At 57.0% G+C, this 17419-nt stretch overlaps 1 protein-coding gene across 4 annotated transcripts in view; it reads right to left on the bottom strand.

Annotated features, from left to right (window-relative positions):
- VAC14 (Vac14, PIKFYVE complex component) overlaps window positions 1-17419 on the bottom strand; it is a 50963-nt gene that overhangs the window by 6059 nt on the left and 27485 nt on the right. For all 4 annotated transcript variants that reach the window (XM_046899411.1, XM_046899412.1, NM_001030564.2 and 1 more), the window contains exons 13-14: window positions 16812-16962; window positions 9650-9782 (exon numbers count right to left, since the gene is read on the bottom strand). In XM_046899411.1, coding sequence (XP_046755367.1) covers window positions 9650-9782; window positions 16812-16962 — 284 coding nt within the window. The remainder of the gene's footprint in view (window positions 1-9649; window positions 9783-16811; window positions 16963-17419) is intronic.

Raw genomic sequence — 17419 nt, 5'->3', positions numbered from 1 at the left:
CGGGCAGTGATAAATAAGCTCATTTATCCCAATTATTCTTACGTAACCGGGCTGCATTCATGGGATGAAGCGTTCTCACCGCCTGGGCACGGGACTGCGTGAGGAGGGAGAGAGGCAGTGAGGGAGGGCTGGGGATGGGTGAGCAGCCCCGGAGATGCACTCAGCATCCCCCCCACGGCCAACGGGAGCTCCTGGAGCACGGTGGGGAAAGCGGGAGTAGCCCAGACCCTGCAGTGCCTGCAGCCAAACTGGGAGATGCTCTGGCAGTGCAGTGCCTGCTGCTCCACCAATGCCCTTGGACCACGCAGTGTCCCAAAATACAATGGGTCCTCAGGGGACAAACACTTTCCGGGCTGTGTTAACCCATCCCAAAAGCACCCCGTGGCTCCATGCAATACAAAAGCCCCAGACGGGCATTACTGTGAACAGAGGGGACAATGCTGCTGCTGTTTTCTCCCCATGCCAACCGACCCCAAAGTGCCGCCCCCAGTCCCAGTGTTGTAGGGCAGCTGAGGGATCGCCTTCCAGAAATAGAAGTGGGAGGTTTCTGGTTTTGATTAGCAAGGAAGGGAGCAGCTGATCCGGAGTGTCCGTACCCATGCGGCACCGTGGTCTGACCCCGAGCTGGCTTTGCAGCAAAACCCAGTGCTGCTGGGGCTGTGCTGTCCCCGTGTCCCCACATCCCTGCCCCAAACTGCTCCCCAGCCCCGGGGGGTTGGAGGGGACAACTGCCCGGCCCCACAGCTGCTGTGACAGCTGAGGCTGAGCACCGGTGAGTGGCACAGGAACGGCCCCAGGAGGATCCCGGCGGCGCGAGGGGAACGCGGTGCCCGGAGGAGGGCAGGGCTGGGACAGGTGGCTGAGATGCCGGGGGGTGCTGAGGGTGGGATGGGGCTGCAGGCAGAGCTGGGAGCCCCAGTGCCATTCCCAGCCCTTGCAAGCCATTCCCAAATATACACACCCTGGATAAATATAGCCCAGATATATATAGCCACGTATATATGCCCCAGAGGAAGACACAGAGCTCTGCTCTCCCAGCTGTGGGAGCACCAAGCAGCACCCGCGGCTCTGCTCCCTCCTCCTCAGCTTCCCCTCTTATGGGTCACCCCATCACCTTTTGCTCTGATCCCCACTGACTTCTTTTCCTGCAGAGACACAGCCAGGTGTGATTTGCTTTTTTTAGCAGCTCTACAGCTTAAAAACTCGGGTGGTGACCGCGCTGTCTGCAGTTCACCCATCCGTCCCCCTGCTGCTAAGTGGGATGCTGCCTGTGCACTGCTGTGACGATGGAAGGACGCGGCTCATTGCCCTGAAATGTCATGCCCATGAACGCCACCACCTTGTCCCCAGGGGAAGAAAAGCAAGGTGTGGGGCAGCCCTGCAGTCTAGCTCTCCTGGGATCAGAGCCACAAGTCTACGTAGGGCCAGCACAACACCTGAGAACTGGGCTCAGCCAAGGGGACGGGGAGCCCTTTGGGGCCACCTGTCAGCTCTGCCCATGCCAGAGCAAGGCAGTGCCCCTCTGTGCTTCCTCCCCACCCTCCTCTTCCTGCGCTCCCTTCCCCTCTCCAAAGGCTCCTTGCCACCCTTCCTCTCATCCTCATCCTGTCCCTGCCAGGAAAAGCTGTATCCCAGGCGGATCCATAGCTGGGATCCTTTAGGACCCCTCAGGGTCCCAGAAGGAGCAGCCTTTGGGGCGCAGATAGAAATGGGATGGGGAAAGGGGAATGAGAACACAGGGAAGTCGTGAAGATGTGGTTTCCCAGATCCCCCTTCCCTCGCTGTGATGGTGCAGATGGAAATCACCATTTTTTCGGGTGGAAATCACAGCTCTCCACTTATCCAGAAGGAAACCGCTGCCCTCCATTTTTTTTCTGGATGGAAACCACTGCTCTCCATTTATCCAGATGGAAATCATGGCTTTCCATTTATCCAGATGGAAATTACGGCTCTCCGTTCCCCCCCTTTCCCCACTCCCCTTTGCCGAATCCGGCCGCAGGGCAATGGAAACCATGGCAACTGCAGCGACGGCTCGTGCTTTAAAAAATTCATCGTGCTTCACGTAGGAGATTTCTGGGTGCTATGGAAGCATCTGCTGGACATCCTAAAGCATGACCCGGCTGGGGATGAGTGTGGAGCTGGGAGCCGTCCCGGCTCGCTCAGGATGGCCACAGAGCCTGCCGGAGCCAGGAAGGCAGCAAGAGCAGCAAGCAGGGCTGGTGCCAGCTGCCTCCGTTTTCATGTGGCTTTTGGACTCTCCTTGATGTCTCACCATGGAGGCCCCTGGGCATCAAGCCTTGCTTTTCGGGATGTCAGGTCAACCAGGAGTAAGAGCATGAGATCAAAGGCTGAGAGTGCGTTCTGGGGAGACCTGGAAAGCCTCGTGTTTCTTCCCAGCCGCTGCCCCACCACGAGATGTTCCCAGATTGCTACATCTCTGATGCCCCATTTCTCCGGGTACCGCTCTCCTCCCACGGCACCACCACAGCACGAGGAGCACCCAGCCCCGGCACGCTCAGCTGCAGGATCAGCCAGGAAGAGGCACTCAGGCTCTGCCCCCGGATCTCAAGCAGTTGCAGACAACCCCTGAGATGCTTCTGCTCCAAAAGGAGAAAGCATGGAGTGTTTCACTGCAAACAAGAAAACCCTCCCACGGCGCTCCTGCTGCCGTTAGCGCAACAACTGCTGCACGCCGCCGTGCCAGCTCCGCTCTGAGCCTCCATAACACCACACTGTGCGACTGCACGAGCCCCATTTCCTGGGAACAGCAGGTGAAATCCAGCCTGCTCCGTGCACATGGAGCTGCTCGCTGTTCCCAAGCACCAGGAAAATCAGGATTGAGGTTACAATGGGAATGGATCCAGAGAGATCCTCTGCTCACAGGGGAGCAGAGCATCTCTGGAGTTCCTCCCCAGACAGCCTCTCCGCTCGCATTTGCTGGGTCTGGAGATGGGCAGAACCACACAGAGGTAGAGGTGAGTTGCTGGATTTGGAAACAAAGCACGGAGCCTCAGCCCTTTGCTCCACGTGAGGCTCCTCTTTGATGCCACACAGCTTGGGAACCCCCAGGGACTGGAAGAGCCAAGGAACAGCAGGCACCGAGCGAGGCAAAGGCAAGCAGCAGCCTGCAATCCTTGTGGAAGGGTTTGGCAAGGAGCAGTCCGTGCTCAAACACGGACAGTGCAATGCCTTGATGTGCTCCAACACAACGGTGCCCTTGGAAGAGGTCACCTGCAGTTTGCAGAGCAGATCTCCAACCTTCCAGCTGCTCATTCGACCCGTGATAACCACAGCTCCATCTGGGAGCGAGGAACAGTGCAGCACCACGGGGAAGGAAGAGTTCACACAGAAGGTGATCGACTGTTGATGTCCTCCGGGATGGGCTGGCAGCTAAAAATAACTGAATTTGGGAAGTTAATGGGCTGCTCAGCCCAAGGCATCGCAGAGCCTTTACACGGATGTGACAGCCACAGGTGAAGGCCATTGGGCACATGCCCACCAGCACACACCCAAGGAACCCCACAGTGACCCACAGATGACATAACCCAGGCTGCAAAGCTCCCGAGTGCTGAGCTGAGCACCTCCAGGAGTCTCTCCCCGGGCAGAGCTTGCAGGAAAGCAAAACACCCCACAAAGCCTGCAGCATCCCTGCTGACTTGTGAACCCGCTGACAGTAAAACCAGCAGCAGGGCCTGGCAGCAGGAACCCAACCGTGTGTTCACAGGGCTCCTACGGCACATGCCTGGCAGGGCTGAAACCTTGGCTCTGGCCACAACGTGCCCGCCAGGGCAGAAACCCTGGCTGCAGTGTGTGCTGCAGAGTGCTGGGGAGAGCAGTGACTCAGCCCCAGCAGCTGCTGACCCCCAGGGCATGCACACACACAGCGAGGATGGAGGATGCTTTCGGGTTTTTACCTCCTTCCTCTTCCACGCGAAGGGTTTGCAGGGAGGAAGGGCAGGGGGTGGGAGATGTGTAACGCATCTCCGAAGATCTTTCCTTTGAGATGTGTGCTTCCCTTTCAGGCTGACAGCTGTGGCCTAATTTTCACGAAAGCTGACAAGAGCCTTATTTCTACCCCTATAATTTCTTTCCGCCGCCAATAAAATAGGTTAAAGGAGCGGGCGCAACGCTGTGCTGGGAGCTGGGGGAGGATGCTCCACTTTGGGGCGTGCACAGATTGCTGGGGTGGGAGCTGGGGCTGCGCTCACCTTCTGCATTGCTTTGCTCATAGAGGGAGAAATAAAAGCGCTCCAATTCCTCCCCATGGAGCTGTGACCAAGGAGCGGATTGCTGCCCTAAAGGCAACGCGGTTGAGGAGGACCCAGGCAGGCTCGGAGCTGCCTGCAGCTCCAACAAAATGGGAATTTCCCCGGGTGTTGTATTGTTCATTCAATCACCACGAGCACTCCCACATTCGGAGGAAGGGAAGTGCCTCCTTCCCACGCGCTGACTTACTCGAGGAGCTGGCAGCTCTGGAGGAGCCCTCACCATCCCAACGAGGCAATTCGGAGTGCGCTCTGCACTACGGAACGTCAGCTGAAAGCACCACATCCACAGCTGCGCGCTGGCTTAGAAGCCCCAGGTGCTCCAGCAGCTTTGCACAGTGGGCCCGTGTGAGATGAGAGCAGTTGGATGCTCCCTCCCATGTCCCTGCGGTGCCACCTAAGTGCAGCCGGTGCTGGCCGAGGACCTGCACTGTGCACCACGCTCCGTATACCAATCTGGGATTGCAGGGAAAGCACTGAGACAGAGAGAACCCGAAACCCCCAGGAGCTGCCCCTGGAAGGAACTTGGCTGTTTTGTAAGGATTTTCCTCCCCTATGCACACTTCCCCTTCCTCCCCTCCACACTCTCGCTGACCCTGACGAGTCCCAGCCCACTCGGCACCGCTGCTCACATGTGTTTTCCATTTTTCTACAGGAAAACACATCAGCTCCTCAGGTCCCAAGGCAGCTTTGGAGTGGAGGATGCTTAAAGCCCATTTCCTGAGCCACCGGGATGCTCTGCCGCAGAAGCCGAACTCCAGGACACGGACGTCCCACCTCCTTTCAATCCAGCAGGCACAACATCCTCCATCTCCTCCACCTCGAAGCCTGAGCTGCTGGTAGGGCTTCCAGCAATACTCTGCATGTGGGGTGCCACTAGGGCTTCCCATCATTGCTGGTTGGGATTCCCATCACTGCTGGTAGGGCTTCCAGCAATGCTCTGTATGTGGGGTGCCACTAGGGCTTCCCATTGTTACCAGTAGGGCTTCCCGTCACTGCTGGTAGGGCTTTCCATCACTGTTGGTTGGGATTCCCATCACTGCTGGTAGGGCTTTCCATCACTGCTGGTTGGGATTCGCATCGCTGCCAGTAGGGCTTCCCATGGCTGCTGTTGGATGCCAAGCTGCAGGGAGGAGGTTTTGGGGAACGGGCAGGGATGTTCAAGGCAATGAGTCCAAGGGAGGAAAATCGGGATCAATCAAACCTGTTTGCCTGCAGGGATGAAACGGGGACAGTGCAATGATGGCAAAGCTCCGGCCTGCCCCAATTAGTGCGTGAGAAGCGGGTTCCTCTTGCAGGGCAATGAAAGCAGAGCCAAGGGCAGGGGCGCAGCGTGGATCGCTCCCAGCAGCCCCCACGGGCTGGGAAGTGTGCAAGCCGCCAGCATGCTAATGGCTCTTATGTAAAGCTGGTGGCAGGGTGGGGGCTGACCCACATACAGGGGCTGGTGACTGGCACCTGGGGACCTTCCTGCTGCGATGGGGACAAGCCACATCTTGGGCCCTCTGCCCCATCCCGGTGCTGCTCTCCAAGCCTCGAGTTGGGGGTCGCTGCTTTCAGTTGTGCAAACTGGAGGAAAAAAACCAACCGAAACAGCTTTCTCCAGTTATTCCTTTCTGTGAGGCAACGGGGAGGGAGGGGGAAAGTGCACAGTTCATTAAAGCAAAAGGGCAGGCGGCCAGAGAGCATCCTGGCAGGCGGTGCGATGCGTTTTCGCAGCCTCGCTGCCTCCCGACACAGAAGCTCCCCTTGTAGCGATCACAGCTGTTTGGATTTTACCCGAGTTCATATCACAGTTTATCAAAGGGGCTGCATTTTTTTTTTCCTTCTATTTTTTCCTGCGCTTTGCTGAGGACAAGCTGAATGGTTCAGGCGGAGACAAACGCGGGTTTTGTTCTGCGCGTGGCATTGATGCTGAAGGGGGGGACAGAGGGATTTTCTGGGCATGGGAACATCCAGCATCAGTGGGTTCAGGGTAAGGATGGAGCAGCGCATCAGCAGTGGACGGTGGCAGCACAGCAGGGCCCTAACCCTAACACAGATCCCCAGTGGTTTCAACATTCCCTTACCACTGTGCAGATCCACGTGGGGTTCCCAACGTCTCCATCCACTCTGTGTTGTTGGGTGGAGGCAGAAGTCCCTCTCTGCTCCAAAAGAGGAGACTGTCCCCAAGCCATGGGCACCACTCTGCCCAGCGTGATGTGCTAGGCTGACACCCATGGTTGTCCCTTCCTCTGCCTCCTTTGCAACCAAGCATCCCCACCCTCAGCAAAGCGAAGCTGCACCTGATCTCCACCACAGTGGGACTTTGAGATCCCAAAGACAGTGCAGAGTGTGGAGTTCTGCAGGTGAACCCTTCCCTACCCAAACTTGCTGCCCAGTGCGAATCTTGGAACTTTCCAGCTCACAGCTTAATGCCCTACATTGGCCAAATAACCTCATCTGCTCCAGCACAGCGGATCAGCCCGTGACCCTGTGGGATTCCGCTGTCCCCCAGGGTGAAACCAGGGAAACCTGAGGTGATGGATCTCAGTCCAATGGCCACGCCACTGCGTGCACCCCATAGGAGGAGGCTGCTGTACCATGGGGATTTCGCTCCCCAGCTCTGTAAGACAAGCTCGGGCAGTGCCTGTGCCTCGGTCGGAGCACAGTGCTGACTCAGGCAGCTTCTGGTGCTCCCAGAAAGGGCTCCAAAGCCAAACCCTGCCCTGCAGCACACCCTGCACATGGGTATCTCCAGCCCATTGCATGGCCTGTGGGTTCTCTTGTTTAGCCACACTGCTGGGTCACCAGCCCTGTGCTCCCAGCAATGAATGTGGGAGCTGTGGGACAGGGCTCAGCCTTCTGCTTCATCCCTGCATCCCACCAATCGGCAAGCATTAAATGCAGCCTGGAAACCTCTGTGCTGGCTGCCTGGACAAGCCCCGGCACAGCGGCTGTTCCTCTGCTTTGAGGCTGGCCATGTGGCTCCAAAAGGCATGTGATGCTTTGGAAGCTTCTCTGCATTTTTCTGCTGTTCCAGACCAGCATCAGGAGGCCAGCAGCTGAATGGAGATGTTTTCCTCTTGCTTAAGGGCTCTGCTGAGGCTGGGACTCTTTCAGTGCCATATGCCAGCTGGGGCAGATAGCTCTGAGCTAGAGGGAAGGGCTCAGCTCTGTGCATCAAGCAGAGAGGCAACACTGAAGGAAATGACAGAATCTGTCTGCAATGACCATTCTGGAGCTACTTTTGGTAGAAAAAAGGAGGCAGGGCAGCCAGCTCCGAAGGCAAGATGGGTCTCAGCTCTGGAGATGAGCACCTTGACCTGCTCTGCGGGATCCACTGGCAGCAGTGCAGCTCCCTTGGCACATCCCCTTTAAAGCCAGGTCTTCTAAGTGGCCAGGGGGCACTGCAATGAGGTGTGCACCAGGCAGCCCCAGAGAGCCCCTTCCTGGGTACTTCCCCTTTCCTCCCGTCTCTCGTTCTGCTGCAGCCGCGTGCTCGCTCTGCATGCCAGGGCGCATCATGCCATACATGCAGTGCTGGATGCCAGCAAGGCAGGTGGCAGGGTGAGCAGGGCACGGGTGCTTCTCTGTGCACCCACAGGCCCTGTGTCCCTGAAGAGCAAGGATCCCATATCCCAGCTCCTTGGGCACACGGTGTCCCACAACCTCTGCCTCCAATGCTCATTGGGACAGGGACCAAAGTCCTTCTGGAGTCAGCAGCCAGACATGCCCCAGCCTGAGCTGGGTTGGAAAACAAACTGCCTTACCACAGCCCCTCCGCTTGACCTCACAGACCTCAGCTTGCCCAGCACTGCCAACGTGACGGGGAAAAATGCTGCGTGGGCTGTAAACCCTGCGCAACATTTCCCTTTCCATCGAGCACTAATCCTTGGGCTGGCAATCATTACCTCAGCTAACAGGTTTATCCCCTTCCCTGCTGCCCCAGCCCCAGCTCCACCACCCCTGGTGGCAGAGGGTGAGCAGGGGATGAGATCTCCCCATGTCTCCCAAGCGGAAGCGTGGGGTCAGCTTCTCACCCGCTGTGCCCAACAGCTGAGGGATGCAACGCGGGAGGACACATATGGCTTTCATTTGGGAAGCAGCTAAAAATAGCAGTGTGAGGCTCTGCCTTTGGTGCAGCAGATCAATCTTTTCCAGAGAGTCCTGGAAAACTTCTCCTGCTCTGTTCCCATCTTCCTCACCCCGATGCAGTTAAGCCAGCACTTGCGCTGTCGGCAGGAGGATTCAGAGTTACTCAGCAGTGCCTGGGGCTCCCCCTTCCCAGAAGTGCTGCCTTGGCCCCAGCCCAGGGCACACGTGAGCCGTTTTTTGCACTGACGTGGAATTTTTGCACAACCAAACCCTGGGAAGTGAGTCACCATAAGTACCACCAGCTCGAGTGGGGCTCCCAGTGCACCTCCAGCATGGCAACCAGGGGGGAACTGGAAGTGGCCGTCATATGAGAGAGCTTTTACTTGTAACCCTGCCCAACCAGGGGACGTGTAGCAACTTTCCACACTCATTCATGCTGCCCAAAGGCTTGGGCACAAAGCATTACGGTGAGCCTGGTACAGAATGCTGTGCTCATGCCCAGCAGTTACAACTCATGACCCAGCTTGGCTTAGCAGACTGGGAGCTCTACACGCTTTATTTTCTGATCACAGCTCGCAGTGGTGAAGCTCACACACTTTGGAGAAGCAGCTCTCTTCTCCCACTGGAGTGTGCCTGGGCATATCTTGATTCCACCACATCAAAATCAAGGGAGGAGGGAACCCCAGTCCTTCCCCCTCCCACCAACACCCTTGCTGATTTTGCCTCGACCTTGCCTTGCCTTGACTGCTAAGTCCATTATTTTGAAGCGAGCTGAGGAATTTGTCTCCCTTGCCCCAGATTTCATTGCATTCAAGATGACGCTCTGCCAGCTGTCATAACACTCGGTTCTCCAGCCTCAGTGCCTAACTGCAGCTCCTGAATAGTGGAAGCAAAACCCACCCGTGTTGGGAACGAAGCTTCCACCAGGCAAGCACAACGAAACCACGCTGATCTGCAGCGCTCTGAGCCGAGCCAGGTGGAAGAATTCGGTCCATTTGGCACCCTGAGCCACAGCCTGCCCTCTTGCTCCTGCTGCTCTGCTCACTTCTCAGCACAAACGGGATCTGACAACACTATTTAATAGGGAGATACTTTGCCTCGGGGGCTGGGAGCAAGAAATATGGTGGTGCCTCAACATGCGAAAGACGAGTCTGTTTGCTCTAGAAACGTCAGCACTGACTACCAGCAAGCGAGGGAGGCTTATGGAAACCACTTCTGGCTGCTGGTGATGTTGGGAGGGTGCAGAGCTCGGACCATTCCCCCAGCCCACCCTGCCCATGCAGTGCTGGGGGCTGCAGGGCGCTGACCTGATGATGAAGGCTCCTCTGGTCTCCAGGAGTTTCCGCTCACTGCTGAACCTCTTGAGCAGGTTGATCATGAACTTGTAGAAGTAGGAGTTCATGGTGGGGGTGGAGGGAGAGCACTCCAAGCCTTTAGGTCCTGGGGAGGAAATGAGAGATGGACACGTTGGACAAAGCAGTCTCAATCAGTGCGCGGACACCTAAAATATGGCAGGGCACTCATGGAAATGGGAGTTCCAAGCCTCAGTCTGAGCAGAGCCAGCGCTCCCCATCCCAGGGGAAGTATCCTGGCATATTTCCAGCCTTGAGCAAGTACACAGGGCTGAAACGGGCTTTGTGGGAGATGGCCACAGATCTCACCAGTTCTAGTTCTAGCAGCTGACAGAAGGGTTACCCAAGCTCTGAGTAAATGCACAATCCCATATCTTTGGGTAACATTTGTAAAGCCATGCCACAAAGCAGACAGCCCCCACTTGCCAGAGATGCTCCAAGCCCCGGATCACCACGTTGCTGCAGGTAACACAGGCCCACTAGGTGTGTCATCTCCCTGTGCCCCAGGGCAGGTTGGAAGGGCACAGAAACCCTGTCACAATGCAGCAGCGAGCCAGGCTTATGGATTGGAAGGCTCTGTCATGCTTCCTCCTTACACACTTGACTCAGGGCTGGAGGACTAGGATGGCAAAGGGATCATAAGGGGTCTCAGCATGCTGGGTGAGTAGCACCACCGTGGCTGTTTGCAGGGCTCTCCCTTAACATCCCCTACAAAGGCCACAGGTGGAGGAGCACGGCGAGGCTGTGCACAGCCCGGCATGGTCTGGGCTCCCATCGGGCTCCAGTGGAGACGTGCACAGTTTGATTTATGAGTGGTGTCTGCTTCTGTCGGGATTCAGCAGAGCACGGAGCAGCCAATTAAAAAGGCAATCAGGCAGCCGAAGCCTGGGCTGATGGAAAAGTTGCTGGGCTGATTCCCACTGCACTGATGGCAGCGATACGGGGAGGTGCGGATGCGGGCATCCAAAAGGACAGAGCAAAACCTGCTGCAGAGGAACGGGTGCCTCCTCCCCATGGGATCCCCTTCCCCAGTACAGCTGAAGCCCTGGGCCGTGCTTTGAAGCAGGCACTTCCCCGAGCACAAGTGTGAGCCACAGCATCGTGTTTCCCCTCAGCTGCAGGTAAGCTGATCCGGGCAAAAATATTACACTGCTGAGACAATGTGCTCCGAAACAAAGGTGCTGTTGTTCCCAGCCATGGATCACCCAGAGTGAAACCACAGCCGTGCCCGGCGTGTCACTGCTACAGCTGTTAGCACTTCTCACCAGTGCTTGCAAATGGGAACAGCCGCACACGGGGCAGTCCTGCACGCAACCCAACGCACTGAGGCTGGAGCCCATCCAGGGGAAGCTCTGTCCCTGCGAGGCCCTCCATCCTCAGGACTCCCCTATTATGTCTCTGCACCCCCTCGGTGCATGGGCAGCAGCACGGTGCTCACCCTGGATCTGCCATCGTCCCCTCTGCATCCTTCAGTCTTACCGCTTCGTCTCGTGACTTCCAGTGGTAGCAGTTGGAAGCCAATAACACATCTTAGAATCACAGAGCCATTCAGGTGGGAAAAGACCTCTCAGACCCCCAAGTCCAACCCCAGCCCACCCCCACCGTGCCCACTGCCCACGTCCCTCAGTGCCACATCCCCACGGCTCTTTAATCTCAGCGTGTGGCCCCATGGGTTATGGCTCAGTGCACCGAGATCCGGCGTGGGAGATCTGTGTGAGCAGCTTTCAGTGTTTCCGTGCAGCACGAGAGACGAGCAGAGAGGTGTGACGAAAACTGTGGCTCGGTTCATTGAAGCTTGCACCTCTCCCCCTTCCCCTGTAGTGAGACTTTGCAGATTTGTAACCTGACAGATCGGCTGCGAAAGCACCATGAGCGGGGCTGCCGGAGGTTTGGTTGGCACCGAGGAGGAGCGGGAGGGAGATCCCTGCTCAGAGCAATGACAGAACTCAGCCTGGGATCAGCTGTAATAGGAACAAAGGGGAATTGCTTGTCTGCAACAGAACTGAACGCGGGCACCGGTTGGATCTGCGGGTTGGATATTAGGAACAATTTCTGCCCCAAAAGAGCGGTGATGCGGTGGCACAGCTGCCCAGGGAGGTGGGGGAGTCACCGTGTCCCAGAGCTGTGGGGATGTGGCACTGAGGGACGTGGGCAGTGGGCATGGTGGGGATGGGCTGAGGTCTTTCCCAACCTTAATGATCCTATGACCCACTGACTGCTCCCAACTCCTCTCAGCTGGGTTTTGATGCTCAGAGTGACACCCAAAGCAGTTTTTCTGCCCTCAAAGTATCCACTGATGCTCTTACACAAAGAGCCTTGGGCAGAGGGAAGCCCCCCTGCACCTCCCTGGGCTGGAAAGCAGCAAACCTCACCCAAGGGAAGCTCCCAGCCTGGCAGTGGGCTCCTGCAGCACCCAGAGCAGCATCCCTGCGCTCACCACACTGCCAGTGTGCTCCCACAGCTGTGTTATAAATCAAAAGAGACAGGCAATTAGGAATCCATATTAAGGGCCTTATAAATATATATTGTCACACAGCCTGGCTCCTTCAAGCCACCTGGCTGCCTGGCGGATGGAGCAGGCTCCAAACCTGCAGTGCCAAAGCATCCTCAGATACTCAGGCGTTGGATTTGCCTACATCAGCCACTAAGCACCAAACTTCACCGTCACAAGTTCCGCTCATTTCCCATAATTGGTTTCAAACTGGGCTTAATTAAAACCAGTGCGGACTTGCTTAACTCCATTGAAACCAAATTTAAGTGTGATTTGACCAGAACTGATTCCTTTCTCAAGCAGCGTAAGCTGTTTAATGAGCACCCACCAGGACACTGGTGCTGGTTTAGCTGCAGTGATTGACTTCACGTTGTAATTGAGGCAATTTCAGTGCAGATCCAGACTGGGAGATGGGGGGAGAGGCTGGGAGCTGGCAAGGAGCACTGCAGAGTGGGTGCTGCGCCTTCAATCCCATAAAAAGGGTAATTGGAGGCTGCTTCCTCGCTCACAAAACGCTTTGCATGATCAAGGGTCTGGGTCTTGCGTTGCCTCCAGCAAGATTTCCAGCATCCAGACAGAGCAGCTCCCGTATCCCACTGCCGTGCCCTGTGTGTGGATGGGGCTGCTGGAGCCCAGCATCCCTCCCATTCCCTCGGAGCTCACACTTCCAGCACTGACCTCCCTTGGCTACCCCTGCATGCAGCTGGCCCCAGCCTGGCCCCGGCCCCACGGAGCTCAGCACAGCCCCACGTAGAGACGTGGGAATCAGCTCCGTGCCTCCCCCAGCAGCCTTCTTCCCTTCCTTCCCTTCCCTAGGATGTTTTCAATCGGAGCAAAGCCTCGCAGAGCAGGATAAAAATAGAGCTGTAAAAAAAATGAATGAAATAAAGGCAGACTCCCCCTGCAAAACCCAGCATGGGGCGTAGCTGGAAACAGATGCGAGCGTGTCGGCAGCTCAGCTGGGCTCTGAGAGACGTCAGCTCAACCCTCTCCAAAGCACAGGATGCTGCCGAGGAAAGGAACACTCCCAAAGTACTGATGGTGCGTGGCCCTGGCTGTGCTCTGTCTGCTCCTGCACTGCTCCCCATGCAGCCATCACTGCCCTCTTTGCTGTTTGGGAGACAACAGCACATGGCTCAGCACTAAGAGGTCCCCCAGTTGGGGACAGCAGTGCCCTGTCCATGCCCTGCTGCAGGCATAGCAGACAGCTGGCATCACCCCATAGCTGATGGGCAGGGGAGGAGGCACACCTGGATGCCCAATGAGGCTTTTCCTGCTGTCTTTCAGGCTGTCATTAGGGGACCCTCATCCTTTTCAGGGTGCTGAGCTGAGAGCGCTCAGATCCCTCATTTACTCTCTGCTTCCATGCTCCTGATCCCCTGAAACCTGCTTACAAATCAGCTCCTTTGAGAGAAAGTTCTCCATTTGGTGGCATCTGCTGCATCCTGGCACTTAATAGAGCATGAGCACGGATGGGTTTTGCTTTGCAGTGACCGAGGGGGACAGAAAGAAGCCCAGGTGGTGGCACAGCACTCATCACCTTCCCATCAGTGCCTGAACAAAGCAGACCACGTTTCTCAGGGATTGTTAGCAGACTGCTCAGGAGTAATCCACAGAATCCTGAGCGCCGCTGGTTGAAACTAATGACCTCAAGCGTGTCAGCACACCCACGTATGAAGTCAGTCTCCCTGTAAACATCCTCTGGCGTGATGTGCTCTGAGGGCACGTCGGTGTCCCCACCACCTCCGGCAGGAAGCCAGGCAGGAGGGACTGCAGGGAGAGGAAGGTGCCTCCTGCAGAACAAAGGTCGTGGTGCTGCTCTGTGCAGACAGGAAGGGATGTGCACACAGAGCTGCTGAGGCTGACAGCCTTTTGGAGGGGCTGCCCTCCGACTGTGCAGAACTGAGCTGGTGAAGTAGGCTAGAGGGCTTGCACCAGTGCTAGCCATAGATGCAACCACTTGCGGGCCATCTGCTGCTGGTACCTGGCCTTGGTGTGGTTGGCAGAACACCCCCGAAATAAAGCTGCTGGAAGCCAGGTGGGTGCTTGGACTGTCACCCTGAAGAGGTGCCAGCCCCAGGCTTACTCCTGCAGCTCCTGTCATTGGGATCTGCCACCCAGGGTCACCAAAACAGGGCACCTGATGCACGGCTCACCATCTGCCTCCACGTCAGGGATGCTCCAGCAGTACTTGACCCACTTGAGATAGCAAATGTGAGACATGGCAGTGAGAAAACGCATGGCTTTCCCTCTGATTTTCTCAAGCTACACCTCCACGGAGCCCTGAGAAAAACAGGCAGAAGGGAAGGCAGAAAGTAACAGAGGGATTGCAGAAGGCTCAGCTGCCCCACGCAGGCAGGAGGAGGACTGCTGGGGCTCCCACACACCCCTTCTCACCTCATTGTGCCAGGAGAAGCCGTCGGAGGGCAGCTGACCTTATGTAAGGGGAGAACAAAGCAGCTAAATAAAACCCCGAGCTGGGAACGGGCTGAGGAAGTGGGACACCGTTTTCCTGACTAATCACCCAGCATCTGAAGGAAACCCGAGTGAATGGCAGGGAAACAACTGCATAAACACATCCCGAGGGAAGAAAGGGTGAGAGAGGAAGCGGGGGAAGCCCGCGGCGTGGCAGGGGCCCCTTCTGCCTCCCCTGCTGCCTGCGTGGGGAGGGTGGCACAGAGCTGCTGCCCAGCCAAGGGCAGGAGATGGCCACGCTCACCCACCTGCAGAGCTGCGTGCTGGGACGTAGGGCAGAAGCAGACCTGGGGTTACTCAGTCCTCCTCCCAGTGAGGGCACGAAGCGCTCTAAAGGCAATGGGGTGACCCGAGGGGGAAACACCAGAGCTCTGTGGCCTCTCTGTAGTGCGACGGCATCCTGCTTCCAGAAAGAGCTCCAAGCCAAAGCATGACACAGAACTGCCTGGAGGGGTCTGCTCCTGTCCACTCCACTACAAAACAGTGCCTGTCCCACTGGTGCAGTCACACAGTCACACCCAGCTCCTCAGTGCCACTTTGGCTTTGCTCCCTCTAATTGCACACCATTACAGCAGCACCACGTTCAGGTGTAGGGATTTCTACTGGTTTTGTTCCAACCCCAAGAACACCCCCAGCAAAACAACCCTTAAGCAAAAAGAGCAGTTTCAAAGAGCCCCCCACTTTCCCACTATGACGCAGGAGGCTCCCAGCCCTGCTGTGACCCCTGCACAGCCCACATCCCATCTGCAGAACTGGGGAGCATCCACCTTGGGGTAAAAGCCAACGCATGTGCAAAGCTCAACCCCGGGTACCTTTCTAAAGAAAAACAGAGCAAACCAGGTGACCAAAGCAGAACACACTGCAATCTGTGTGTCTTCTCAGAGCTGGAGCTCCAGCTGCAGCAGCTCTGCTGAACACAGAGAGCAGCACCAGACTCCTTTTCAGCGTTCCACTCGCATAACCGAAGCCAAGTTGCTCTTCCAGAGAGCTGAGGGGCCACGGCAGCCGTTCGGCCGCACGCCATGCAGCCTGCTATTTTAAGATAATCCACAAGGAAGGAAACCTCAGACAGCCATCGGTGTGAGCTGAACTGCAGCCCTTTGGCAGCACCGTGGGGCCGCTCCACCCGTGCGGGCTCGACCCGTGACACCGGCACATCGGTGGCACCTCACCAAGTGTCCCCCCTCCCTCCATCCTGCGTGCACCAGGCAGGCAGAGCTGCAGGAAAACCCACCCCGGGCAGCCCAGGGATTGCCAAAACCTGGCTGCTGCCTGCTGCAGCCCAAGGAGGGGGGAAATAATTGGTGTTCTTCAAAGAAAACAAATGCAGGGAGCGGAACGCAGGGCTGCGGTGCTGGTTCTGCTGCGCAGGGAGAGGCTGCCTTGGCTCTGCTCGGAGTTTACAATCCACAGCTGACATGAAATGTGCCTTTGGCCAGGCGGACCTGGCGTGGGGAGCACAACGGGGAGGCTCCGAAATAGCAGCAGCAGCAGCAGCAGCCGAGGAGAAGGGGCAGCCAAGGAATAGTGGAGGATGAGCCACAGACGAGGGGGAGGTGGAAAAAGCCGCCCGATGTGCTGGGATGATTAATGAAGGGCTTTTTCCCCTGCTGTCCAAACAACAGGACTGTCCTTCTGCATCTCTCCTCCGAGGTCTCCGCAGCGCTCACAGCAACGCCACAGTTCACATTCAGCACACGCAGCCAGGAGCCAGCAACCCGCTGCATCACGGGCACAGAGGAGCTGTGTGTGCCGGGCACCTGGGCTTACAGAGAGCACCTGGCCTGAGCTGCTGCCAGGGGATCAGAGGGCTCTGACAAGAAGACAGGCTGGCACCCAGGGTCCCAGAAAGAATGGCAATAACAACATCCTTCTGCATCAGGCTCCGCAGCATCTGCGCAGGGATGGAGGGAGTCACTGACCTCGGGGGTATCCCAGAGCTGTAGGGATGTGGCACTGAGGGACGTGGGCAGTGGGCATGGTGGGGTGGGTTGGCTTTGGGGATCTGAGAGGCTTTTTTTCAATCTTAACGACTCTATCACCTTGCTGCTAATTGGGTTCTTCCCCCAGAAGACGAGTGAGGAGAAAGAGCAAAGCAACACAGACAGCCCTGGCCTACCATTCAGCCACAGAGTGCAGTGCAGGGCATACCTGAGGAGCTCAGCTGGCTGTTTCGGATGGGGACGTGGAGCTCCACCTGGCCGGGTCGTGGCTCTGCAGCCTCGGAGGGGCCGTATCCCTCTGTCTGTCCTGCTGGAGAAGAGGCGATCTCAGCCAGCACTTCCAGGTCCTTGAGGATAACCTGTGAGGAGATGGAGAGCATCCGTGAGCAGACACAGAGCAGCTGAAGGTGAGCTTTGCCTTCCAAAATCACCGCCAGAGCATCAAATCGCTGCACGGCTCAAAAGACATACAGAAAACAGGGCTACCTATCAAGTTACAAGTGAAGATTTCAAACCATCACCCAGGAGCTGGGGCAGGAAAGGCAGTGGTGGAGTCCCCATCCCTGGAGGTGTCCCAGAGCCGTGGGGATGTGGCACGGAGGGACGTGGGCAGTGGGCATGGTGGGGGTGGGCTGGGGTTGGCCTTGTCGATCTTAGTGGTCTTTTCACTTTCCTGCCCAAGGGGAAAATCCAAACAGTTTCTATTCTGCAGGCCCCAACGAAGCAGGGGAAACTAAGCCACGCTGTGCGGCTGAGAGCTCGGCCTGCTTCTCTCAGTTCAGGGAGGTCTGGGTTTGCTCCCACTCAGCCCAAGAG

Source organism: Gallus gallus, chromosome 11, assembly GCF_016699485.2.
Source record: "Gallus gallus isolate bGalGal1 chromosome 11, bGalGal1.mat.broiler.GRCg7b, whole genome shotgun sequence".
In the NCBI taxonomy this organism is placed as follows: Eukaryota; Metazoa; Chordata; class Aves; order Galliformes; family Phasianidae; genus Gallus; species Gallus gallus.
This window is presented reverse-complemented; position numbering and strand designations above follow the sequence as displayed.